General features: G+C 42.0%; 1 protein-coding gene across 3 annotated transcripts in view; it reads left to right on the plus strand.

The window, feature by feature from the left end:
- CNKSR3 (CNKSR family member 3) overlaps positions 1-26,520 on the plus strand; it is a gene marked incomplete at its 5' end in the record, with an annotated part of 58,495 nt that extends 31,975 nt beyond the window's left edge. The window contains 11 exons of one of the 3 annotated variants that reach the window (XM_084262407.1): positions 5,462-5,664; positions 6,648-6,735; positions 9,567-9,608; positions 12,341-12,460; positions 14,242-14,301; positions 17,075-17,143; positions 17,869-18,015; positions 19,626-19,750; positions 22,161-22,369; positions 22,840-22,941; positions 24,372-26,520. In XM_084262407.1, the coding sequence (XP_084118533.1) occupies positions 5,462-5,664; positions 6,648-6,735; positions 9,567-9,608; positions 12,341-12,460; positions 14,242-14,301; positions 17,075-17,143; positions 17,869-18,015; positions 19,626-19,750; positions 22,161-22,369; positions 22,840-22,941; positions 24,372-24,670 (1,464 nt within the window). In that variant the 3' untranslated portion in view covers positions 24,671-26,520. The remainder of the gene's footprint in view (positions 1-5,461; positions 5,665-6,647; positions 6,736-9,566; positions 9,609-12,340; positions 12,461-14,241; positions 14,302-17,074; positions 17,144-17,868; positions 18,016-19,625; positions 19,751-22,160; positions 22,370-22,839; positions 22,942-24,371) is intronic. The other 2 variants (XM_084262408.1, XM_084262406.1) reach the window with 2 other exon arrangements.
- Positions 26,521-27,530: the final 1,010 nt, after the last annotated feature.

The following is a 27,530-nucleotide window of genomic DNA, read 5'->3' on the forward strand; positions in this document are numbered from 1 at the left end:
TTTCTTAGTTGAGTGAAGTGTTTGGTGGGGGGGGAACAAACATACATAAATATGCCTTTTAAACTCATGCAAAACCACAAAAGCAGGGGCAGGGATCCAGAAAATAAGCTTTCTCAGCCAAATAATTGGGACAAAAAGCATCTGGAGTGGTGGTGAAAGCTGAATACTTACTCATCATTCTCTGATAAGTAGACTTGACCGTTTGGGCTTCATAAATATAAAGCAATGCAAGCATTAACAGGAAGCTATGTGCAAACATTTTCACTTTTAATGTGTTAGATTTCTGAATCTTTATCTGCATTGTAAGATGGAATAAGTTTGGAAGCAAAAAAAGGAGCTGGTTCTTCTTGGTGTTACAATAGGGAGGAGATACTAGCTTTAAGCAATCTAAAACCAGCCCAACAAACAAACAAACAAAACAACACAGAAAAGGTCCATGGTTTTTAGCATTTGTGCCTTTGATTATTTCACTGGTAGTAATGTTTTGCCAGTGTATTTGCAGTGCAACAAAATACAGCATCGTAACATGAAATAGAACATGCACACGTGAAGACTTGTCTTTTGTGACTAATTCTTGTCAAAAGCACCATATCCGTGCACCGCGTCATAAGATTTTAATTTTCTAGAGGTCTCAAATTTAGTGCTGGCTTTTAAGAAATTTAGGACTCCAAAGAATTCTTTAGGATGCATTTTTGCCAGGAGAGGGTAAAAATGAGTACCTTGTATGAACTCTAGTGTTTGTGCAGGCATGCAGTGAGTTGGATCAGCTTTTGATCAGGCATTGTCTGTTTTTACTTTCCCCCCCACCCCCCCAGCTGGTTTTCATTCGGATCAGCCAGTGGAATGCAGCCCATCACACTGTGGCACATGAATGTGGCTGTGAAGGGGAAGGCAGAGATCTGCACCAGCCCCAGTCAGCTCTGACACAACTGCTGTGCTCTGTTGACTTAAGTTAGCCATGCTCTTTAAAAAAAAAATTATTATTTTATTTCATATTGGCTGCCTGACCTTGAGCAACTATTTGATCAGTGCACTTGCTGTCATTAAATGCAATGGAGTTTGGAAAGAGTGTGCTCTGTGTGCACGTGCTCGCTCGTGCACGTGTGCTTGCTGTCTCCTGCTCCAGGCCTGCATGCGGTTCCCCAGGTTAATGAGTAACAACCTGGGAATGTTTGACACAGGGTGCTCCTGACTGCTGACTTAAGCCTGTGTTTTGATGAAGGCAACTTTGATGTCTTAAATCGGGACCGATGGGAGTGTAATGTGTCCTTTGGCTCATGAGCACCACCTAAAATAAAACCTTTCTGGCTATTCAATATTGTAGCCTCAGTCCTGTTAGCAGCAGGCTTTTCTGAAATGCTTCTAAGCTTCACACTTCAACCATGTGTCTCTCTGAAGGCTGCTTGGTGTGCTGCCACATTATCCGCTTTCCTGTCTGTCCTGATGATTCAGGACTACAGCTCCATGACAAGATAAATTAATCCAAGTCAGCTGCTGCCTCCACCCCGTCTTGTCCTCTGCTTAGTGTTGTACACCCCATTGACCCTGAGCTACTTCAGGGAGTTAAACCATCTGAGAGCACACTGTGGTGGAAAAGGGAATAGGTTTATTTTTTTAACAGTTTAGTTCCCCAAACCAGCACTCCCAACGGACTGGCCATTGCGAGTGAAGGAGCAGAAAAACATCCGAAGTGGGTGGCTGTATGGGGTGGTGAGATGGTGGCAGCTTGGGTAGAAGCATTGCTGTGTCTGGTGAAGGGGAATAATTTTTTTTCTGTGCATTAAAGCAAAGAGGTCAAAATCAGGAAATTTGGTCGCTTGTACTGATGAGCTGCATGATCCCTGTTGTGTGGGGTAGGTGTAGCAGTTTAGATACCTCACGTGTACTACCTAGAATCTCTGGGAGAAGTTGTAGGAGGGGCTAGTGCAGTGGCTGAAGAGCTTGGCTGTGTTGTGCTCTTGACAGGCTGTTGGGGAGACCAGTTGCAGTCATAAGCTGGAACCCCTGTATCTCCAGAGGCCACAGCTGTGTTGCTCAAGTCCCACCTCAAAGCTGAGCACTACTTGACAGAGTTATTAAACCTGATCAAACTGGGAAAGCCACACCAGACTGACCCACTGTATAAGTAAAGTGAAAGGTATGATACAGAGTGTGTGAATGTTTTAGAGCCAAAGCCAAAATCTGACCATCTTTGGTGCTGAGCCCATTTCTAATCTCACACATCCACAGGTGGTGGGCACAATTTCTATACCTGAATGACAGAAAGAAAGACCTGGAGATGCTTAAATATAGGAAGACACAAGTTCTCACCAGAGTGACTAGGCAGTTATACCACTGTACAGAGTAAAATCTTTTTGATTTTCTGTCCCTTAATGGGAGGGAGGAGTGGGGGGAGGAGAGGGTCAGCACCCTCTAATTCACCTGTTAAAAGGGGAGATTCGTGGCACATGGCTACTTTGAAATTCTTGTGGTCGCAGAAACTTACCACACATGTTGGTAAAAAAATATTCCTCCAAAATAGACTAATATGAAGTGTCTTCTGAGGAGGAGAAAATGGCAAGAAATGCATCTGAATGATGCTCTTGATGTGGGGTGGGGTTTTTGTTAAAATTAAAAGGTGGCAAGTTCATATGTGAAGGTGTGCAAGTACTGGAACATTGTTTAGTAAACTAAATCTTTCCCTCTCTGATGCTGGAAAACTTAAAGGATATCCTTTGCTATTTCGACAGTGGCATTTTTTAAATTTGGTATATCCTCTCAACCCCTACTCCTGGCTGCACTCTTAAGAATACTTCCTTGCCAAGAGCCCTCAGGGAGAGGAGGGAGGTGCTTGTGTACTTTACACCAGCTGGGATCTTATCCATAGGAGGTAGTAGATATTTTACAGGTAGCTGAGTAGCTGAAACCTCTCCTTGTTTATGCTCCTGAATTTCTTTGGGACAAAGGTTCTGTTTCATCTTCTGTTAATGTTAGATAATCCATCTTCTTTTATGGATGCTTGACAGTGTAGAGGATGGAGCCATGAGTCAGCAGTGTGCCCTGGCAGCAGAGCCAGCAGCATCCTGGGTTGCCTCAAGGGGAACAGAGCTGGGAGAGGCAGGAACATGATGTATCACCCTTTACTTGCTGCTCATTAGTCTACATATGCCCACCCCCCCCACGCCCTCCCTAAGTATAGGAGAGAGATGGACAAACCAGATCGAGCTTGGTGGAGGTCTACCAGGTTGGTCAGGGCTGTAGTATTTCCAAGTGAGGAAAGTCTGAGGGAGCGGGTGGTCTTCAGCCTGGGGAAGCGATGGCATCCGGGATGCCTGACAGTAGATCCCCAGCACCAGTGTGGGGGAACAGCAGGATTACAGAGCCAGGCTGCTTGTGGTGGCACACGGTGGTATGGGGATGAAAGACTTCGGGCAGAAATTGAAGCGAGAGGTTCATGCTGGGTCTAAGGAAACATTCTCACTCAGAAAATAGCCGAGCAGTGGATTAGGTTGTCCAGTCTCTGTCATCTGAGGTTTTCGAGATGGGACAGGATGAAGCCCTGAACACAAGCTGGTCTGAGCTCACAGCTGAGCCTGCTGTGAGCAGGGGGTTGGACTGAAACCTCTGGAGCTCCCATCTAGCCTGCGTCATGCTGTGATCCTGTGTGGAGGTGCTGGGAACCAGTGGCAACTTGGAACTGCATGGAATGGAGGTCTATTTGAGTTTCTTTAGGTTTTTGAGGAGGAAATAAGAAAAAATAGATAGCATAGCTGAATAAACTATGGAGCTTGGTGGTTGGTAGCAGGAGCTGGAAGCAGCAGCATAATAAAGGCAGGGTTTTTAGTATTTTTGGGTATGGTTTTCAAACTTTTAGGGCGTTTTATTTAAAAGATAAGTAGGAATTTTTGTTCTAAAAGAGTTAACTTTCTAAAAGACTTAACTTTCAGAAGATTCCTACAGAGGTTGTGTAAAGCTGGGTAACTCAGAAGCAAAGGTACTCAATAGCAGATTGCTGTGACTCACATTGAACCAGACAGAAAGGAAAAAGGAAATCTAGATGAGAAAACTAAGTTGCCTTTAGACCAGATACAATGAAGCATTTCAGAGGTATTTAGAATGAGATGAGCCTGTGTGTTACTTTAAACAGTTGGGTGGGATTTAGACACTTTCCAAGGTTTCAAAACATTTTATAAAGATGCTGTTTAATTAAAAATATGTCTGAGTGTTTTTAATTACTGTGTATGGTGTTAATACAAACCTCAAACTTACAAATAATTGCACTGCTCTAATCAAGGAGCACAGTTGCTGAAAACTTGCGATCCAAATATTTATTCCAGCTCCTGACTGTGAAATTACGTTTGCTTCCTGCAGATGCTTTTATCTCTTGCCAGATTAAACTTAATCTTTAGTTTTGAATGAAATGTTGCTTCAGTGTTTATGCACCAAGGCATGGAAAACATTTTTAGAAAAAAAAATCAGCATTTGTTTTTCCTTTCTGTTAAAGGAAAACAACACAATCTTGTTAATCCAACTGCATTTTAAAGGTAAAGTGACTGATAGATATTTCATTCTGATTGAAAAGTGTCCTTAAATCTCACTAGCACCAGTAAAACTCAGTGGGCTTGGTACCCACAAAAGTATTTTTAGTGGCTGTAGTGCAGGATAAATCTTAGAAAGTGGTTGAAGGTCTAGGATTTGTCAGTATTGAAAAGTCTCTATGAAAGCTTGCTTGTTATGGAGGCAAGTAGAGAATTGGTTCTTTCAGGAGAAGAACTAGGTGCACTAAGTAAAAGGTGGTATTAACACTGTGTGGCCTCCTGTCTCGTCCATACAAAGAACCCTCCAAAAACTCTTGCAAAAGTACCACGTATCTGTGGAATACCTTGCCATAGGATGCTTACATTCACCTGAGTTCAGAGTAGGAGTTGAATTTCTGAAAGAAATAAATAAGCACCATTGCTTTCTGGGGCTGCAGAGCTGCAGGGAGGTGCGTGCAGTCAAGGTGACCTGTGGAGGTATAGGAATATGCTTGCAATCTGTCCTGGGGTGACAGCTGCTATGTAGGTGCTGGTGCAGTGTTTGAGGCTATATGGACCAGAGGCCAGTCGTTCTTTTTACAGCTTTTGACTCTAAATCCATTTGGTATTTTTTATCAGTACACAGAATATCACTGAGTTTGCACAGTCAGAAATTTAGTTTGTTCAGTAAGGCTGCCTTGTGATGTAGGCATGATTTCCAGTTTCTGCCTACTATACTTGCAACAGGGGCTCCCAAGGAAGGTTTTGTGTCTTCTAGAAGCTAAAGGACAGCTTAGAAAAGATTAAGAACACACTAAGATCTAGACATTTTATTTTTGCCAAAAAATAGAAAAAATTGGGCAAATCTTCAGACCTTTCAACCCAGATAAGGTTCTAACTTGTGGGAAAAAAATATAGAAGGATTTGATAGGGATATTTATCTAATTGAATTATGTTCCTTGCAGAACTATGGCCTTGAAACAGACAATATGAAGAACCTGGTTCTCAAGCTGCGAGCATCATCCAACAATCTGCAAAATTACATCAGCAGCCGTAGGAAAAGTTCCAATTATGATGGGAATACCTCTCGCAAGCCCCCCAATGAATTCCTTACTTCTGTGGTAGAGCTTATTGGTGCTGCTAAAGCCTTGCTTGCATGGTTGGACAGGTAAGAATAAAATCTTTGCATTTTAATTTACTGCTATAATGGATTATTTTTCCTTGTAAAGTCATTTCTAGGTGCTTGGGTATAGACATCTTGTTCTCACTCATCCTTTTTTTTTTTTTTTTTTTCTCCTTCCCTGGCAAGAGTCAGAGCTGTTCTGTGACAGCTGCAGCGGAAGGGAAAAGGCAGCAGAGCCAGTTGGATGCTGGCAGGGATGCTGTCCATGATAAGATGAATGTAAATTCTCAAGGTCCTGGTCAGCTTTCCTGAGAAGGAAGGTTAGGATGAAAGTTGTATGGGTACCAGAAGTTAGGAGAGCTTTCATCCTTCAATGTCCTTGCTCTCCAGCAAGGAGTTGGTTCTGTGTCTATACAGTGATGTTGTAACACTGCATTGACACTGCTCTGCTCCTTTCTTCTCATCCCATTGCTGGTAGCTCACCCTAAATTTCTCCCCATCAATAAGATGGCTGGCTTGTCATCCCCCTCCTGCCAGACAGCTGAAAGGGCTAGAAGTGTCTGAGGTGAGACTGTAAAGCTGCTCTACCTGTAACACTCCTTTTCTAAAGTTGAGCCTCACTGCACCTCTGAGTGTAAAATATGAAAATCTGTTTTTCCTGTAGTAATTCTTTTTTCCCCCTCCTAAGTCTGAGTTCAGTAATCAAAGGCTTGCTGGCAAACTCCAGGCTGTGATTTTTACAACTCGGTGTGATCTGACTCGAGCATACAGCTGAGAGGACTGTCGTTCAGAAAACTGTCTGTTCCTCCTTGTTTTGCTCTCTGAATTTGCTTGCCACAGGACTAGATGTTCACTAACAATGGAGTGGGACTATGCAGTCACAAGTATTTATATTGTAAAACTGTATCCTCACACTTGTGTGGATGTCAAAATTACAGCTGTTGCTCTCACATGCTGTTCCTCATTGATAAGATATGATGGGAAAAGATTGGTCCCTTTGGCCTAAGGGGAATTTTCTCTTGTTGCAGGACCCCGTTTACAGGTATTGCTGACTTTTCATCAATGAAGAACAGAATCATTCAGCTTTGCTTGGATCTCACTACTACTGTTCAGAAGGTCAGCCGAGTTCTTTTCCTCTTTGCTTTCCAAAAGGGAAGGAAGGGGGTGTTTGGGGAAGTAATGTGCTTGCTGTGTGCACACTGCTAACTGGCATGCACATGTGGAAATGAAAGCTTACTTGAAACCTTGAAGGTCACTTTCAGTTGGTGATTTTTTTGGTTTTGTTTGCTTGGCTTTTAATTTTACTGCTGCTGACTGTGTTTGAAGTGATTATGGTTTAAAGGCTACTTGTATTTTCTTGAGCTTCGATGGAAGTAGGGTTAATATTTGGAATAGTTACTCTGCATTTGAAGTTCGAAATGTGTTGAAAAAGAGTTATCAGTGCTAACTTTAAACAAAACTATGACTCTGACTTTATATATATCTCTATATAGATATCTGTCTCCATGCTTGCAGAATTTAGTCTTGTCCCATAGAGAGTGTTTTAGCCATCAGGTGAGAAATGCTGCATACAATGGAAGGAACTGCCACCTTTACAACAGATGTCCCACTGGCCAGGCTTTCTCTGCCAGTGGTGTGAGACCCCAAAGTGTTTTGACTCAGTTTTCCAATTCTCAGTTATGGGATGAGTGCTCGTACTGGCAATAGCTGAAACAACACACAGCAACTGGAAGCACTTGTGTGTGCACATTTACGTGCCTGATGAGCTTGCTCATAGGCCTTAGTCAGTGGTCCTGTATTGTCTGAAGTCTGGAGGACCATGACCTGTGATGACTGTTTTGAGGGGAAGATGTCAAAGGACAGAAACATCCTGTGAGTTGTCAAGCTATGATGACACCCAGTTATATCAGCTGGATTGCTGTGAAGGGATAGTGTTTGGATGTTCTAAGTTCAAAGGTGTACAAGTTCAGCTTGCTGCTGAATGCCCGTCTTGTTTGGGTGCTGTGTGTGCAGTTGCACTCAGTCAGTGATTTATAGCTATAGATTTGCAGATTGTGAAGCAGAATGGTAAGTGTTTCTAGCAGCAGGTGGTGTTCTCCCAAGACTGCTACAGGAAATGAGATAGGAGACTGCTAAATGGTACTAATAAAGCTAAATAAAAATGGTGTCTAATCTGTCAATTATATCAGCCTTTGATGGCAGGGGAATGGAAACTGGTGAATACAACCCTAGCCTTTTAAAAAGCCTTTGAGTACTTCTCTGCCAATTTGATAAGAGCTATAATAAACTAATTCAGTATGAGCTATAACAACCCAATTTGATATGAACTATAATAAAGAGTGGGATTGGTGCGTACGAGGGGAAAAAAAACATTAATGGGGAAGAAGTAACAATATTTTGTATGGGGGCACTGCAAATACATGGTCTGAAGAAGTCCACTGACATGTAAGAAATACAGTTGTAAAACCACTGGTGAGGTTTTTAGACTTCAACATTTTTTCTTATTAGGGAATAGAGTGTAAGAATAAAGGCTCAGTTCCAGCAGAGAAGAGACCAGTGTGGCTCTCATGGAACCAATGCTGCTCTGCTTAATTGTAAAATGATGTACAAAAGTGAGTGAATAATAAGGCAGGACTAGAATGCAGTAAAATTCCAGTTCAATGATATCTATTCAGATACAGGGAACAGTGTTTAGTCCACTAGTTCTTAAAATATTGTGGCAAACTTTAAGGTTAAATTATCAGTGTAAACAGAAATGAAGAAGAGCAGAAGGACTTTGCAATGTTGAGCAACTGGGCTTCGTGATGGTAGGTGATATTCATTGTTGCTTCATCTGCCTGTATTTAGCAGAGAAATATGATGCTGATGGACAACAACGGAGTCTAAACTTCGTAGCAGCATTCAGGAAAGGTCTTGAAGCTTTTGGTGACGGAATGTAGAAAGTATGATCTCAGTCCTTGATAGTCATTACAACAGTGAAAAGAGTGTTAGGACTTACAAAAACACTAAATGTAGCTGGGTTGTTTTATGAATGCCTGGTGTGCCCATATCTGGAGAACTGCATGTTTTTTGTAGATTTCCCCCCCCCCCCCCGCCCCCCTGTTTAAAAGCACAGAATGGAGCTAGGGAGGAACAGAAGTAGTGTTGAGGATGAATAGAAATATGGAACAGCTTTGATTAACAGTTCCTGGATGCATCTCTTGGGTGTTTTGTGGTAGTTACATAGGTTGAGATGTCAATTGCAAGTATCTTGGAATTTAACTTGTTTAAATGCTTTGGGTTTGGGTCTGTCGTCTTACAGATTTCCAAGCAAGCCTTGTTTCATTATTTACTTGCTGCTTTAACTTCTCTTTTAATCTGAGAGTTTAATACCATTATCTAGTTCAGCTCTTTTTGCAGAAAACAATGTTGACTTCTGTAGTCTGTTATATGAACTTGTTTGTTTGAAGACTTTTGTACCTGGGCTGTGTAAATAATGCTTTATATGCAGTCCTTTGGCCCTCCAGAATGTCATTGATAACATGAAAAGTGTGGTGTGTGGGGTTTTTTTTTTTTTAAATGCTATTTTAATGATGTGGTTTAGATCGTTTTTGATGTCTGGGACAGTGAAGCACCTGAGTTAAGAGTTTATCATAAGGCAAGCTTGTGCACCCAGCCTTCTGAGAGTCTAGTTTTATTGTGCAATGTTCAGCTCTTCTGGAAAAGTCTGATGCTGTAATTGAATCTCCTGTTCTCTTTAGTGTTCAAGGTTTATTAATGTTTTCTACCAGGGGCAGAAAATAGTTGCTAAACTGCACATTTGAGCCCTACTGGAGGAAACTAATCTGATTAATCTCTGCAGCATGAATTACTCTATTTCACTTTGAGGTTAATGTGTCAGTTTTGCAGATCTTTCAGAGCTGATGTGTTTACATGTGTATTGGCTAATGTAGGGTTTTTGTTTTTAGGACTGCGCTGTGGCTGACATGGAAGAGAAAGTTCAGACTGTAGTAAGTACATGTTTCTGTTGAAACTCAGCTGTCCACATTCATGGTATATTTCAGTGGCTCCTACGCTGACTATACTGACAATAGCTTTCCAGTCCCACATTTCAAAGTGTATTGTGCAAATAAACACTGTTACTGGACGTTTTGCAAATGTTTTTTGCCACAGACAGAGGAAATCAATGAAACTTGGACGGGTAGTATGTGTAATAGCACAGAATTAAGTATTCATTCAAGTTTCATTGCACAGCTATTTTCTCAAGAGAATTTAGACCTCAGATTTTCATAGCCTAAATAACCCAACTATGCCTGCAATGTGCATTTAGTGCCTTAGTAAGCAGATACTATTCCTTATTAAGCTGCTTCATGTAAAGGAACGACGCTGTCTGGAACTGAAATTCTGTCTCTGATTGTACTTGAGCCCAAGTTTTCAGGGTTTGAAGCAGCCCTGTGACCAAGCGAGGAGCGTAATGGAATGCTTTTTATATTTTGTAACAGTTAATCATAGCTTCCTGCCTTTGACATGAGCCAGGCTGTGCTCTTTGATAAGGCCTTCCGTTAGCTTGTAGATGCTTAGGAATTTTAGTAGCACAATAACTAAAAATAATTTTTTCCATAAATAATGAGACCACGTAAAAGGGGGTTTTTGCATCTTTCTTTTTCCATTTGTGCACACCCTCTCTGGAAGTAGGCATTGTTGTTTGGAGTTCCCTTGTTTCAGCAGTTCCGCTCATTCACACTTAAGCATTGTTTTGATTTATTTTATTGTTGCTTTATAAATCTGATGTAAAAGAAAAAAAAAAACCCACAACAAAAACACCCACCCACAACACATTGGAGCTATTGTCTACAGGGTCCATTGTAATCCAAACCAGTGTTTTCCTACAGGGCAGCTCCCCCCGCCCCCCATCCTCTAACAACGGCATGTCTGCTCTGACTGAAAGATTCAAACCCCTTGTGAAGGGTGGCTTAGCTTGCTGGTTCCCAAATTGTGTACAGCTACTGTACTGTGTACTAATCCTCCCATCGTCATTTAAGCTTTTGTAACCTCCTCTGAGTTCTGGCACTGCTTCCATTAATGTCAAGACCCAGAACATGCTGTGGAGCCTTAATTTGGACTATGGCTTCCCCCCATCCTGATTAATTAGCCGTTCCGCTTGTTAAAAGTTCTACAAGACAAAGCTGTTCTGCCTCTGACTTTACTTACACATGCACAAGGTCAGGATTTGCCTTCAGTTATAATGTTGGCTTAGGATCAGTTATGTTTTGGTCAAAAGGAAATATGAACCTTGCCTGTGTAAGCATTCCAGAAGAGGTCAATTCAAAGGCACAGTGGAGAGAAGTTATGCTGAAACACTTAAGTGCTAGATGTCCTAAGTCAGTGGCTAGCACCTCACTTTTTCTGATACCTGACCAGAAATGAAGAGCAATATGAAAAACTGTCAATTGTTCCCATGAGGAATCATCAAAATGCTTTGGTATTTTAATGGGTTATGTTTTGGTTAAAGCACACAAACCCCAAACCCAGGGTTTTTTCCCCTGTATTTTTAAGCAGAGGGTGTGTTGGCATCTCTTAGCAATAATGAGGTGGCACTGTTGGAAACAGGTGGTTTGTTCTAGGTTACAGTAATAAACATGCCATAGAATAGATCTGTACAAATAATCATAGAATCATAGAATTGTAGGGGTTGGAAGGGACCTCAAGAGATCATCGGGTCCAACCCCCCTGCCAAAGCAGGCTCCCTAGGACATATCTCTCCGATAGGTGTCCAGACAGGTCTTGAATATCTCCAGAGAAGGAGACTCCACCACCTCCCTGGGTAGCCTATTCCAGTGCTCTGTCACCCTCCCTGTGTAAAAGTTCTTCCGCACGTTGGTGCGGAACTTCCTATGCTCCAACTTGCAGCCATTGCCCCTTGTCCTATCCCCACAGACCACTGAAAAGGGGCTGGCTGATTCCCCCTGCATCCCCTGCTTCAGATAATTATAAACTTTAATTAGGTCCCCCCTTAGTCTTCTCTTCTCAAGGCTGAAGAGTCCCAGCTTACTCAGCCTATCCTCATAGGGGAGATGTTCCAGGCCCCTAATCCTCTTCGTAGCCCTTCTTTGGACTCTCTCCAGGAGATCCCGGTCCTTTTTAAACCAAGGAGCCCAGAACTGGACACAATACTCCAGGTGGGGCCTGACCAGGGCAGAGTAGAGGGGGAGAATCACCTCCTTCAACCTGCTGGCTACACTCCTCCGGATGCACCCCAGGATCCCATTGGCTCTCTTAGCCACCAGGGCACACTGCTGGCTCATGGCCAACCTGTCATCTACCAGGACCCCCAGGTCCTTCTCCACTGAGCTCTTCTCCAGCAGGTCATCCCCCAGCCTGTACTGATACAAATGGTTGTTCCTTCCCAGGTGCAAGACTTTACACTTGCTTTTGTTGAACTTCATCCGGTTTCTCCCTGCCCAGCTCTCCAGCCTGTCCAGGTCTCTCTGGATGGCAGTGCAGTGTTCCTGCGTGTCAGCCACTCCTCCCAGCTTTGTATCATCGGGTACTTGCTGAGGGTGGATGCTATTCCCTCATCAAGGTCGTCAATGAAGATATTAAACAGCACTATATCAGTGATTCTTAACTACACTTTATTAGTGGGCCATGTTTTAGAACCGAGTTCCTTTCCATTTTTCAAAAGAGGACAAAGCCAGGAGAGAAATTTTGTCGCTATCTTCTGTTGTATGTTCTATTGCAGGCCAAGACTTTAAATGGCATTTGTGACAAAGCTATCCGATCAACTACAGATCCGTTGATGAGCCAGTGTGCATGTCTGGAGGAGGTTCATTTAACCAACATTAAACCTGGGGAAGGCCTGGTAAGACCTAATTCTGGGGTGTCCTCATGCCCCAGGTGCTTCATAGGCAGTCTGGTGAGCCACTGCCCATGTGTTTATAGCAAGATACTGCAAAACCATTAATATCCTATGGGGAACAGAAAGAGGCATGAGGTACAACTCAAAGTTTATTGTAGGTGGCGTGCTGGAGTGGCTGCCAGGTGGGTATGTGTGCTAATACATCTGATCACAAATATGGTTTTTGGTGAAGTATTGTGGATTTGTGTTTTAACCAGGATACTGGGAAATCTGTAGATGCTTGGGGAATCAATCATTGGGTTTTGTTAGGTTACCTTAACTGTTTTCCAGGGATGAGGCCGGGCAGGGCCATTGATCAAGGTGATAAGAAATGATGTTTGTTTTTATGTGTGTTTTTAGCAAGACTGTGAAGAACGTAAAGTTCAAAAATCCTTGTTGTTAGCAGAAATATGGAAAATGTTTTTAAATGTTCAGCGACCATGTTAACGTCACTGAATCCACTTTGTTCAGTGGATGCTGCTTAGCTGAGTGCGGGTTAGGAGAAACTGAATTTCAAACCTTGGTGGACTTTCTGGCTGGGGAACAGATGTGTTAGAGTGAGTTGGAGGGAATTTAAATTCTTAAATGCATTTGTACATCCCCTGCCCCCCGTCCTCTTGCCCTGAAGGCAGAAAAGATGAGCTTGGTTAGAGCAAGCTTTACAGTCTTACTGTGCTGTATAGTTTTACCCAGGCCACTGGATTTGACTGAATCAGTCATGCATTCTTGAATTTATGGGGACTTCTTTGTTAATGCACAAGCTACAAGGAAGCAGAGTCAGCCTAGCTTGGACTAAGTGAGAAATGAGGAGGTAGGTGCACACAACTGGATGCCGGCAGGCAAACAGGCAATGGAATCAGCTGGAGAGGAAGGGGTAAAAACAAATTCTTGTATTTCTCCTTCTACTTTCAAGCAAGTGTGATAACTTCAGGCAGATAGGCTGCCTGTGACTTCTAAGTAGCATCCAGTTCTGTACAGCTCAGTGTGAGCTGCTCACAACAGACATAGGTAGAGATGCGTTTGTTCATAAATGATGAAACCAATGTACCTCCTGTACATTGATGAAACCAGTGTCACCACCTGTGGGGAAATCTAGGCAAGTATTAGTTAATAGGCTGCTGGTGACTGGTAATGTGATGTATGTATGGTCAACACCCAATTTATCTGTTTTTGTCCTTGTATTTGCACTCAACATTAACATACCTCTATAAATAGTTCTGCCAGCACTTTTATTGTTTATGTCAGCACTGTGGTTAAAAGGCAGCCTGTATATTGACTTGCCAAGTGAAATTTTAAAAGAATCTGTAGGCAGTATTTGTAGCCCACCTGTGTAAATGCGCTTTGTGTGGAGAGAGCTGGTGGCCATCTAGTAAATCCTATAATTCTCTGGTGCAGACAGGGCAATAAAGAAATAGAGGTTTGTTCGAGGCCAAAGACTGTCAAGACATCAAACCCAGCAGTGTTTGTATTACCAGACAGACAGTGTTTCTAAATTGTGTTCCGTATGTTAGGTCTTTTAAGTTGTAATAAATATTATAATTAATTATATTAAAATGATCTGTGAAGAGATTTAGAATGCTGTAATATTAGACCACACACTTCTATAGGGAAAATGTGTAAATTGTTATGTGTTGTTAATAATGTTTAATAAGCATAATACTGTTTTAATAAGTAGTTCTTTAATCAGATATGTTACACTTTTACTTTGCCTTTAAACTTGTTTTTCATTTTCTGCTTACGTGTAGGGAATGTACATCAAATCAACTTATGATGGGTTACATGTAATTACTGGAACAACAGAAAATGTAAGTGAAGTAAATGTAAATTAACTCAGGCTATCTTACAGTAGCTTTGAGTTTGACTTTTTTACTACTTTTTCCTGTTCTACACAGAACTTTCATAATATTACTGCTTCAGCATGTGACGCATCATTTGTTTATCTGCAGTTTGTAAATATTTTGTATCTTCGTGTTTCGCTGTTACTCTAATTAAACCATTTTCTGCGAGTAGATGAGTTAGTTCAAATGCGACGTGAAAATAATTGCTTCAGCTAAGTTACTGTATCTGCTGTTCTGAGCACTTACAGTATCTTGCTTGACAAAGCCTTGAACGTTTTTGCTCTCTGCTGGCAAAGGCAATCCTGCATAGTGGGAGCGATTGGGTGCTGGTGGTGTGCTAAATTCGGTAATGAGTCATGAAATCTGTGGGCTGCTCAGTGACAAAATTACCTCGCGAGTAAAGACTGCGCAGAAGTAAGGCTGCGCGCGATCCGCTGGATGGCAGCGGTCGGCATGATAGGCAACCGTTTACTTTTCCTGCAGTTGGTTACTTGTTTTATTCTGTCCTAAGGAACCTGCTTTGGCAGAGGGGGTTGGACTCGATCTCTTGAGGTCCCTTCCAACCCCTACAATTCTGTGGATCTGTGATTCCTGTGCTGCGAGCTCTCTGTAGCCAAAGCTTTGTTAAAGGCTTCTGGGCAGTAGTTGCTGCAGACTTCTGGCCAGTAGCTGAGTCTGGTGGGTGATGCTCTGTGGTGTTGTCAGACATGCTGCTCTATAGGAGCACTGGCTTGAAAGAAAAAGGAGCAGAAGAATGTGGCTTTTGAAGTGATGTGCGTGTGGTTTGACCTTTTTTTTTTTTTTTTCTTTGTGAATGAGAGAGAGCTGGTGGTTCTACTTGTATCCCTGCCAAGTGCAGGGGCTAGGGAGGAGTGGGTGGAAATCTGTGCTTGCAGTCCAGATTAAAAGCTGAAAGCTTTTATGCAGTTGCCCTGGCGTAACTCTGCCTGGGTTCTGCAACGTAGACCAAGGCCACTCAGACAGCAAATTCAACATAACATAAATGTGAAAAAATGTAACGCTGACTGCTGCTGACCTCCCTGTGTGTATAGATCTCATTTTGGAGACTGGGAATGGGGCTGTGTTCCTTCTATAGCTTTGAGTGTTGACCTGAACTTCCACTTTATGAACACTGGCTCTTCCTTTGGAGAAACAACACATGAGGTAGAGAGTTGCAAACAACTGGTGTCTTTCTGGTGGCGTGGGATCATGCTGGACCTTAACAAAATTCCTTTGCTAGGTTTGGAATGGTGGTTTAGTAGATACCACCAGAAGTTGGTGTGTTGGAATTGCACTCCAAAATTAACAGTACTGTATATTGGAAGGACTGGAGAAGTCCATGCATTTCATGCTGGTCAGAGGGATTCCTGAGCTGGGCTGTTCTGCTTGTGACTGCCCATGTCACATTGGTCTAGAGTTACACTTTGCTCTCTCCTCTGTTCTCACAATGCCATAGCAGACACTGTAATCGCACTTGTAGGAGTCCTCTGTGCAAAGATTCCCCACCTTCCACCAGACAAGCTGTTGATCACCCAGAGGACAGTTTGAAAGGAGCTGTTTGTCACAAACTTGACTTTGGCACAACATTTTTTCATGATTGTGTCTGACTTGTATATATGCAGCCTTCCACGGAGTCATTTCCTCCCAGAGGAAGCAAGAAGACAATGAAGAAATAAGGTTACTCATGATAGCTGGAGCCTCCCAAAAATTCCCTCGTGTTTTCTTTCCTTGTTGCACTGTTTATTCCTACAGTCCCTTCTAATAAAATAGTTACTTGGTGTGATGACAAGAAGGGAGTCCTTAAGCCAAGTGCTTAGTTAGGAGTCTATAGGAAGAGCTGGTCTGCTGCCAGGTGGTTACTCATCGGGTGGGGGCAATGAATGGAGTAGTTGTCCTGTGACCAGGCTGCAGTGTAGCAAGGTAGTGCGCTTGGGGTGTGGTCAGGGCTGGTCAGAATTGGTGTGTTGTTAAAAACAGTCTCGCCGCTATAACTGCAGTGATAGCTGGTACATGGCACCAGCTGTAGATAAATCTGAATAAATATTGACCCATGTAGCTGTTCCTTGCTAATGGTTCCCCAGAGCTTTGTTTTTGTTCCAAGAAAACTGTATTTTAAGGTGTATTGTTGTTAGGTACCTGTTTGAAAAATACTCGTTGATTCACACTTAATGTGTGCAAGCACGTGTTTTTCTGTTGAGCTTGATGCAGTCTCGTAATTTCACAGTCAAGTTGGTAGCTTTATTTACACTGGGAAAGAAAAAGGGAAAGCAAGGTGGATTTATTTTGTGGGTTTGAAAGCATTTGGTCCTTTGTTCTGTATGTTCAAAATCTGAGTGCATACTGATATTAAAAAATATGCGTCCTTGAAAGCTAATTTTAAGATTATTGCTGTATTAAGACACAATTCTTCTCTTCAATCCTCTCCTATTGCTCTCTGGGACAACAGTACAAACAGGAGCCAAAAGGACAGTGATGACCATCCCATGACTTACGTACAATCTGGCTTGTGACAAATGCAGCCTGTGCCTTCTCCCTTTCCCTGTAGTCCCCCCCCCATATAAAAAATCAGAAGTTGAATTTGTGTTTCTCAAGTCATCAATGGACGTAGTGTGTGTTATAACTGTGCGAAAATTTTTAGCAGTGCTTTTCATTATAGATGAACCTTTTGACCTAGCTTGGTGGGGTTGTTATGGGAGAGAAGAAAACCTGAAGTACGTGCCTCTTGTTCTCTTCTTTGTAGTCCCCTGCTGATCGATCTCAGAAGATTCATGCTGGTGACGAAGTGATCCAGGTTAATCGGCAAACTGTGGTGAGTAACAAAGAGCTTTACCAATCTTGCCTTATGCTTGGCCTAAGATGCTTGCTCCCCACACGTTCTGAATGAGGGGGGTCAGGAGATGGTTCTGGTGTTTTCCTGTTGAAATTGTTGAGGCTTTTTAGTGTTTTGTTTTCAAGACAAATTTTACTTGGACTTACAATTAATTCATTGCATTATTTTGATAAAATATGTAATTTCTGTTTAGATAATGTACATATCATACCAAAATATTTCATGTTGTATTTAAGGCCTGACTTAAAACACATCATTATGATCTACTAAAATGTGTCTAAAAGAGCTTTAAAAAAACTCTTAGTGTTTGTCAAATAATTTGCACGTGGGAACTTAGATAAAAAGATGATATTTTCACTTAGGACAGGTAAACAATGCCTTTCAGTGTGGTAAAGTAGTTTGCTGTGAATCACTGTTACTCAATTTGAGCACATTTGTGCATCTTTCTAGTACCAGTGCTGAGATATAAAGAGAATTGTTTGGTATTTTAGTGTTTAATTTACAGCTCAAGTAGAGATCTTTTTCTCTTTAAAAGAAAACAAAAATTATATTCTCCAATATTTTTGTTCATTCTGGCTTTTTTGGATCTTGTCTTCTCTCTTTAGGTTCACGTTCAAACAGTTTGACTTGGGATATTTATTTTTCTTGCTTGTTTGCTTTCAGGCAAGCAATACTAAATAAAAAGTTTGTCTATTCTCTTCCAGGTTGGATGGCAACTAAAAAACCTGGTGGCAAAGTTGCGAGAGAATCCTGCTGGAGTTAGGTTGCTGCTTAAGAAACGTCCCACTGGCTCTTTCCATTTCACTCCAGCTCCGCTGAAAAACCTGCGCTGGAAACCACCCTTGGTGCAGGTGAGAGGCTGCCAGCTCAGCTGTGACGTCGGGATGCGAATGCGTTGGTTGCAACTCGAAAAAGAGAAATACCAGAAATGCTTCCAGGTACTCGCGATCTGGGAGGGTTAGGTGAAACTGCAGTCCTCTTCTGGTCCCTAGATAAAAGGGAAAATGTTCTTGAATTATTTTTTTTTAAAAAAAACAACTTCAGATAATGCCCTCTTGATACACACAGGGACTCGGTGTGTTGAGCATTTTAATCAGTCAGCGTGCCACTGGGAGAACTTATCTGAAGGAAAACTGCCGAAACCGCTGATATGTCTGGAATTCGTCAGCATGGAGTTATAAATGCTTCCTCTGTTTAGCAGAGTAATATGTTTTTGCTGAAATAACTTAGATGATTCCATATATCTGTTCTTTTTAGTCTGGTGAAGGGTGGGAAATGGTGAGTGTTTTTCAAGAAGTAGTTCATAACTAAGATTTGGTTGTTGGGAAATGCACAGATTGGGTAAGAAGCAGACAGAGAAAAGGAAGGTAACAGCTTCAGTAACCATGTTGGGTATGGCAAGTCGTAGGAAGCTTAGAGCTTAATGCAAACAGGAGGAAATAACCTAATTGAATCTAAATTACCTGCAGTAAAACCTGGGAGAGTTTCCATGCGTATTCCTGTTGTGACACAGGTCTTCCTACAGCTGTGAGGATAACTTACCAACTTGCGAAATGCCAAGTCTGAAAGCAGGCAGATTTCTCTCCAACTGGGGAGAGGATGTGCACTTCACTCCTTTCTTAGCCTTCATTTCACTGATGCCCATGCCTGTGTTACCCATGTGAAGGGCTGAGGTGGGCTGGGATATAGGCTGTGCCAAGCGCTGTTTTAATGGGGGGGTGGATGACAGGATAAGCCTGAGTTCTGAACTGCAGCATTCTGACTGCTAAAAGGTATGCATGGACCCTGTTAACTGGGTGGGCAGAGGAAAAGCTGGGGCAGGTCCCTGGTAAAAAGGGACAAGCGTTACTTGACAAAAGTTGAAAGGGTCCTTTGGCCATCTAGAGGCAGAGAGGAGCCTGAGAAGATTCTGGGGACAGAGGAGCGAGCTGAGATGAGCAAAATGACAGATTTGCTCAGATGAGCAATGCTAATAATTTTTTCCTTTGTTTCCCTTATCCTAGTTGTATCACTTGATGCAGTTTGTGGTGAAGTTTTACTATGCTTCTGCCCATGCCCCAGGCATCGGACTGTATAGAATAAGGGTAGCGTGACCTGGCTTTCTAAGTGCTAGAGATCATATCTGTATTTAACAAACTGTATTCTTTTCATGTGTCTAAGAATAGAAGAAGGGGCTTTGTTGCTTTTTCTGTCTATGGAATTTGCAGGAAAAATAGAACTGTAAAGAGCAAAATATTCTTGAGCAATGCATTACCTGTGAAGGAATTTCTGTAGGAGTGACTGCAAAGCTGGCCAAAACTGGGGGTGGAGAAAAATATAAGTGCCAAGAGTTTTTGACGCGTTTATTAAGTATAGAAATAGCAACTCACTAGGTGGTGAGATGGTACAATTGATTTTTGAGTTACCTTTTTGTGAATGATAAATGAATGCTCAGATGTTTGATAGCTGTCTACTGTTTCAGACCAGTCCTCCACCAACTTCAACCCAGTCACCGGAAAGCACCATGAGTACCTCACTGAAGAAAGAGAAGCCAGCTATTCTGGATCTGTACATACCACCTCCACCAGCTGTTCCATATTCTCCTCGGTATGTGAATAAACATGCATTACTGAATAAAAAGCTCCTTTATGACACTTGTTTCTGAGCTGGTTGCTCTTAGGGTTCTGTGCAAATTAGCTTGAGGAAATTGCAGATCTTACTGGCTTTCTTCTGTTGGCTTAAATACATAAGATTGCTTATGCTTAAATGCATAGATTACTATGATCATAATAGATTTTATTATTAGGATATTGTGTGCTGCATAGATCAGAATTATTCTAAAACATGAATGGATGTCATCCATAGTTTTGTTGTAGGGTAATATGTTTGATTTTGTTTAAATCTGCTGTGTGTTGCAAGAACTAATTTTTGTCCAACTTTTTCCACTGTGTTTTGTTTGTTTTTTGGTGTACGTGGTTTTTTAGTGAGTTAACTGTCATGGGAGTGAGGATAGGAAAAAAACTTGTTTTAAATTGTTAAACTTGCAAACTGTTTAAAACAAGAATGTTCCCACAAGGGAAGGGAGAGGCAATTTATTCAACTTTATTTTTTCCCTGCAGTGTAAACTATAAAAATGCAGGCCTGTGTACACAGAAGAGGGGGATGGGGAGTGTGGTATGGCTAGCTTGTGTGTGTTTTCAAGTCCATGTTGACTTGTGCCAAAACCCTGCTAGCTGACCTGGGAAGGTGATAGACAAAAGGGGTTTCAGGCAGGGTATGCTTCCTGGCCTGCCCTCACACAGGGACAGCCCAGCACAGGAACTCTGACCACCTGCTGCAGGACTCTTAAGGAGGAATGGAGAGCTTGCCTTCTGTCATGTAAGGCCTGATACAGAGGCTGAAGTTGTATTGCTGAAGCCTTCGGGGCAGTACACCGGGATTGGGGGACAGAGTTTTTCCATGGTAGGGTCTCTTGACTGAAGTTGGACCCACCCTGACCTACTCTGTGTGTGTGTGTCTCTCTCTTTTTTTTCATGTTTATACATGCTTAGTTCTTAAAAATAAAAATACCATAAAATTAATACATTTTTTATGCCAAGAAATATTAAACTTAACAGCTTAGTTCAGAATGCTGTGCTATTTTCTTTAAATCATTGTGTTTCAGGTACATTGGTGAACTATGTGCATGTGCTCAGTTTCTTGGTCTCTTCTCTAAAAAGTTGCAAAACTATCTAGCTTCGGATGCCTTTAGACTTGCATCCGTGTTGACAAGAAGGGTAATAGCAATGCAAGCTGTAAAAGTTGCCCTGGGTGATATGTGGAAAGGGGAAGACTTCTTGCCTTTGACTTTTAAACAAAGCAAATTTTGGAAGCTGTGGCAAGCAGGAAAAGGAGAAGGGCTAGTTGTTTCACCTTCTGTTTGGCTATTTAGTTCACCTCTGGGTGTTTTGCTCTTCTCTTGAAACAGGTGTGTTTTTGTCATCATTTTTTTCCTCCTCACAGTCCTTTTCTCTTCCTTTACTGGCATGGATCTTCTCTGCTCTATATTGGGGAGGGAGAGAGTAGTGCCTGGTTTTCTGCGTACATGCAGTTGTGATATAACACTTCTGTGCAATTTTTGGTCCCTGGATTACTGTAAACACCGTTGTCCTGCTTGATGAGCTCTATCATTGTTCTTGATAGTGAGCTGGAAAATGTGGTATGTGCTGGCCAGGGGGCTGTTGTGAATACTGGGGTATGTATGTGCTAAGTCAGCTGTCTTTTTTCTTTATGCCTGATGTGGCTGAGGATTGCTTCAAGCAATAAGATAGTAGTGTGTAACAGGAAAAGGGGGTGAGGAAAAATAAAGGAATCCAGGCAAATCTTAATTTGGAGTGTAGTTTTTCTTCCAAAAGTTCTCGCAAGAACCAATTCTAAAAATGGCTGTTCCTGGCCTTTGGAATGAGGGATTGCTCTGGGAAAGGAGTTCCTGCAGAAACTGCTCAAAATCATATCTAAATATGCTGTGAATTTACTCCTGAAACTCTCAAGGGGATTTGACTTTTGGATGGAGAGGGAAGTCGATGATTATTTGATGGCAGTCACAGGGCTCTTACAGTGAGGAAAAGCATAGTGCCTCAGATGGAGGTGATGGGTGGTGTTATGTATGTGCTCCCCTGTCATAACGGGGTACAGAGCAGGCAGTGAATCCGCAGCTTTGATACCCTCAGGGCAGAAAGGTGGCCTCTTTTTTAAGAGTTTTTTCAGGGGTAGTGCCTCTAAAAGGCCTCTGTGTATTAAATTACTGGCTCATTAAAAGTGAATTAGCATGAAGGCGACAGCTTTCTGTTCTCCTCATTAAATATGGTTATAATGAAGTCTTCCATCACCTGACTTGTTAGGGGTTTTTTTCAGCTTGCTTGCGGCACAATGCCAGTTGTCAGGAGCATGACTGGGTGCTAGAAACATCTTTCAAACCTCATGGCTGTAGCATGAAACTCTTAAGCTACTTACTAACTGAAGTGAAATGTCCTTTCAGAGATGAAAAGGGGAGTTTTGTGTATGGAGGAGGCAACAAATCCAGTCAGCCACTACCTGGGTCCAAGGGCGCAGAGTCTCCCAATTCTTTTCTGGATCAGGAGAGTCGAAGGCGAAGGTTCACTATTGCTGATTCAGATCAGTTGCCTGGGTATCCCATGGAAGCAAATATTGTACCAGCCAAAATGAGGGAAAAAACACAATCCTATGGTGAGTTCATTCCTCTTTCCTTATTGCTGTTATGATAAATGCTTTGGAATAATTTGTGTTAGGAAAATACTTGTTAGGCTTGGTGGATATTAAGGGCAAATTGTGAATGTGAAAAATTCCACATTTGAAACAATTTGGCTTAAATGCTGTTATTTCTTTAATGAATGCCATTCATCTGGGCTCTGCTGTTACGGTTGGCCACTTCCAAGTGTGTTTAGGTTATCACTTTTGTTCATTGTGTCCACTGCTGCTGTAAACATGCCAGAGTAAGGCTGTTCAATCTCAACACGTTGCTTTCTTATATTGTACCAGTGGACGTACTTGAAATATTTTTTCCCCTAGTTTTGTTTTTTTTTTTTAACTGTCCATTGCTGTACCTTTCCTCTTGCTTAACTGTGAAAAGTATCAATTTTAAAAATTGGTTTCCTAAACTTGATGTAATTCCTCAAAACCTTCTATGTTGCCTTTAGGAAAACCTCGTCCTTTGTCAATGCCTGCTGATGGGAGCTGGATAGGAGCTGCAGAACCCTTCTCCAGGCCACGAGCACCAGGGAGAAAAGGCAAGCGTTTAGGTCTCATCCCTCTTTCTTTTCCCTTCCTTCTCAAAATTTCCTTGGGGTGAACTGGATGGAATGTTTAAATAGGAATGGAGGATTAGTGTTTATATATTGCTGAACTGATCCAAGATGGCAATGGTTGGTTTTAGCAGGGCTGCCAGATAATAGTTGTGAAATTTGTGAAGCTGTACAGTGCTGGGCCTCAAACTTTTATTGTCCTGTCATACGAGTTTTGTGAGCATTGAAAGTAGGCTGGAATTACGAGGGCAGATCTGTACTTGTCTCTTTATAGTACAAGTTTACAGTTTTGCTCTTACACACCCCATCTCACCCCCCCCATCCCCCAACTCCTTGCCCCCCCTTTTGCATTTAATCTTGCTTTTTTTTTGGTAAGTTTTTCTGTTTAACTCACTGTGGAGGCTGCTGTAGAAGCAAACCTGCTCTCCAAGGTAAAATGCAAGGAGCTGCTTTTTTTGCTGCAGCTGCTGCTGCTAGAAGCAGCATGTTCTGCAGATGTCATGAGAGAGAAACTTAAGCCAGTAATCTTGGGTGTTAGGTTAAGTGGCTTTTTTCCTTCCTCTACTTCCCTTCTCTTTCACCCCACACTTGTTTGAGTCCTGTTAGAGTGGGAAATAAGAAAGGGTGACTGTTTAGTTTATTCTTGAAATCAATTGTGAAAGGTAGTGTGTAATTCTGGGGAAAATAAGAGCTGAATCCTATGATTTTAATGCAAAAATAGAAGCTGATGACAAGAAGCATCAACCTGGAGCAGTGTTAGAAACAAGCTCTAACAGTGATCACCAGGTGGCAGGGCTGGGTTTTGTGTGTGTGTGTGGTTTCTTGTTCGGTTCTGCTTTTGTGTTGGCTTTTTTTTTTAAACACTTGAAATGTACTTAAGTGCTGCAGGCTTGTATGTAATCTGCATGGGCTCAGAACAAAGGCCTGCCTAGCTCAGTAGGATGTCTGGAGTAGCAGCTGCCATGGCCTGGACGGAAGGAGTGAAAACGGCGAAAGCATCAATGATCTGAAGTTTTACGCCTTCCTATGTGTAATTAATTTTTACTCTTCAGAGTAATATTTTTAGCTTTTAAGTTAGTCATGGGTTACATTCAGGTTAACATGGATTCAATTCTGGTCTGTCATCCTTTTGGATGACACATTATGAGAAGGTTTGTTAGGTTTTGCTCATGATAATGATTTGTACTAGCAGTTCTGGTGTATATGAATGAATCTGGAATTGAATTGAGTTTATTTTGTTGCTCTTTGTGTTGCTTAAAAAAAAATGTTAAAGGTGCCAAAAGCCATAAATCTATTGACAGCTGCTTATGTCTGGGTGTGTTAAGGTATCCAAAATCTAGGTAACTTGCAATGTCACCAAAATCTTTTTGTAAAAAGAGGAAATTTTAATGTCAGCAATAATTTGTTTTTCCTTCTCCTCCCTGCAGGTGAAGATGTCCTCTGCAGATACTTCAGTAATGAAAGGATACCCCCAATCATTGAAGAAAGTCCCTCCACACAGCACCCCCTCTCAAGACCAGTGTCTGAGAAGCAGTTAGTGAGGGGAACAGATTATATTCGGCGCAGCAGGTGCTTTATGAATACAGACCTCCACAACAGTGCAACGATTCCTTTTCAAGAGGAAGGTGCTAAAAAATCCTCTGTTACGTCGTCCACAAAATCTTCCTCTGCAGAGCCCTCGCTGCTGGTCAGCTGGATCACAAGACTGAAATTGTTGACTCATTGACTATTGCTCATAAGACTGTTACCAAGTGCCTTTGCTCGTCAGACTTCTGTACTTTTCAGCTTAACTGATGCATAGTGATTAATGTGGTGTTCCTTTCCTGGAGAATCTTACACTTCTTTGCCTTTTTGTTTGTGATTTTTTTTTTTTTCTTGATGGATGGATCAGAGGGTTTCATAGTGCAAGGAGGGGAGAAAGATAAAGATCAAGTCCTCCTTCCTGTCCAAAAGCTGTGAGGACATTTGTTCCCCTGGAAATGAGTACAATTTCAGTGACCTAAAGGCTACACATGACCTGAAATATGCATAACGACTCAAAGGAAACCATTGCATTGCCATAAAGTCCAGAGGCACTTTAGTTGTCTGAATGTTCAGAGGCTGGTGTGACTGGCTGGGTGTCAGAGTATGTAGAGCTTGGCAAAAGCTGTGTTACTCTGCTGACCAGGGAAGGTAAGCAGAGAAACAGCAGTTCCATGCAGCTTAATGACGCAGTTGCAAATTCTGTGTGAGATCAGCCTTGTGAGGCAGTAGTAGTAGCGTTGCCATTCTTTCTCTGATATCCAGACATCTTAGGAAGTTGGACTAATTTAATTCTAAACCAATCCAACCTGATACATAATCTATTTTACTGAAATCACAGTACGAGTAGAGAGTGCTGAACATCTGTGGTGCTCACCCATAAAGACACACAGATTGCTGCAACATGCCAAGGAAATGCATCTGTAGAGATGGTTAAAGAATATATATTTTTCCTTAATTGTTTAAGAATGATTTGCTGTTAACCAAAGGAAGCTTTTAAAGACAGTCCTGTTGGACTTGTGAGAACTTTTACAGTGGTTCAGATCTTGGATGATGTGCTGTTTTTATGAAAAATATGTGCTATGATACACTACACCTGTAAGACATCTTGCTATTTTCTATATAGCTCAAATTTTCCCCCCTCCAGATTAAGTAGCGTTGGGTATTTTGGGAGGAAAATAAAAATTCTTTAACAAAAGAAGAGGATATTGAAGAGGTATTGTTTAAAACTGAATGTACATAAGATTGTTAGTATGCGTACAGTTGTGTTTAATTTAAATGTTAAATATAGTTGTATATATTTTTTACACTTACAAGCTACAGTTTGTACCTTCCTGTCTGCGGTACTGGGCACAGATTAGACAAGTGAAAAGAAAAAAGTCTTTTGTATTCCCTGGTAATTATAAGTCTGTCTATTTTTGCAGATGGTACACTGCCAACAGCCTTTATTCATTTGGTCTTACTAAAAAAACAGAAGAATTTATATTTGTAAGTGGTGGGGAAAGAGGGAGGTTAAATGCTAGTTTCCACTTTGGATTGGGACAGGAATTGTATGTGATAACACAAGTGTTAAAGATGTAGCATAGTTCTGGCTGTGAAGATCTGACTGTCTTGCTGCAACAAGCTTATGAGGCTATGCTACAGCCCTCCAGAGACAGGGTGTTAAATTCACTTCAATTACATTTTTTTTTTTGTCACTAACCAGTGATTTAGGTGGGGGCTGGTTTGGACCATTCTGACCAAAGCAGGTTATGTTTACCTTGTGCCACTCTTCTCTGTGCCCTGAGGTAGCAGTCTTCCCTAGAGACGTGGCCTAGAGACGGATGCAGTGGCCGTGGACCTTAGACCAGTTTGGTCCTGCCTCTGAGAAGAAAGCTAAGACTGCCCTGTTGTAGGCACTGTGCTATGTCCAGCCTGCAGCTGAGTGGACTGTTTTAAATTGAATCACAGTTACTGAACTAGATTAAAGTCAGATGTTGTCTAAACAAGACTTGAAAATGGAATTTTTGTGCCCTGATTTCCATGGTTTAAAAATGAGCGGGGAAGTCATAAATACTGATGTGGAAGAAACTATGGAGCTACTCTGTTTCTTTGTTTTGTACCTGGGTGTATTTTTACGACACTGAAAAGTTTGCTTCCTTTGTTCTCTTGAAGTTTAAGAGTAGTGAAATAATCTTGCCCTAATTTAACAGTTAGCTTGAAATCATTGTGGTTGTGAGGAAAGAGGAATTTTTAAGCAGTGAGGCAGAATGAAACTTCCAACAACAACACCCCCAATTCCTCAGAGCTGCTCTCAATCCATTCTGTACCCAGCCTGTAGTTGCGCTTAGGACTGCGCTGACCCATGTGCAGGACCTTGCACTTGGCCTTGTTGAACTTCATGTGGTTTGCCTGGGCCTATGCCTCAAGTCTTTTGAAGTCCCTCTGGATGGCATCCCTTCTCACCAGCATGTTGACTGCATGGAGATCATTGAAGACACATTCACGGGTGGTTTCTTAATCAAAAAGGCAAACAATGTTGGGTTTTCTTCCCCACCTTGATCTTTATCCAAGCCTGAGTCCTGGGATCTACAGTTGGGTCACAACAACCTGTGCAATGCTAAAGGCTTGGGGAATCATAGAATGCTTTGGGTTGGAAGGGACCTCAAAGACCTTTTAGTTCCAACCCTCCTGCCTTGGGCAGGGACACCCTCACTAGGCCAGGTTGCCCAAAGCCCTATCTAACCTGGCCTTAAACACCTCCAGGGCTGGAGCCTCTAAGAAGAGTGGCTGGAAAGATGCCCTGCAGTAAAGAACCTGGCTTTGTTGGTCAGCAGGTGGCTGTGAGCCAGTTGTGTGCCCAGGTGGCCAAGAAGGCCAATAGCATCCTGGCTTGTATCATGAATATTGTGGCCAGCAGGAGCAGGGAAGTGATCGTCACCCTCTACTTGATACTGATGAGGCCAAACCTCGAGTGCTGTGTTCAGTTTTGGGTCCCTCAGTACAAGAAGGACAAGGAAGTGCTGGAGGAGCTCCAGAGAAGGGCAGCGATTCTGTTCAAGGGTCTAGAACACAAATCTTATGAG

This window comes from Gallinula chloropus (assembly GCF_964237585.1).
Source record: "Gallinula chloropus genome assembly, chromosome: 3".
In the NCBI taxonomy this organism is placed as follows: domain Eukaryota; kingdom Metazoa; phylum Chordata; class Aves; order Gruiformes; family Rallidae; genus Gallinula; species Gallinula chloropus.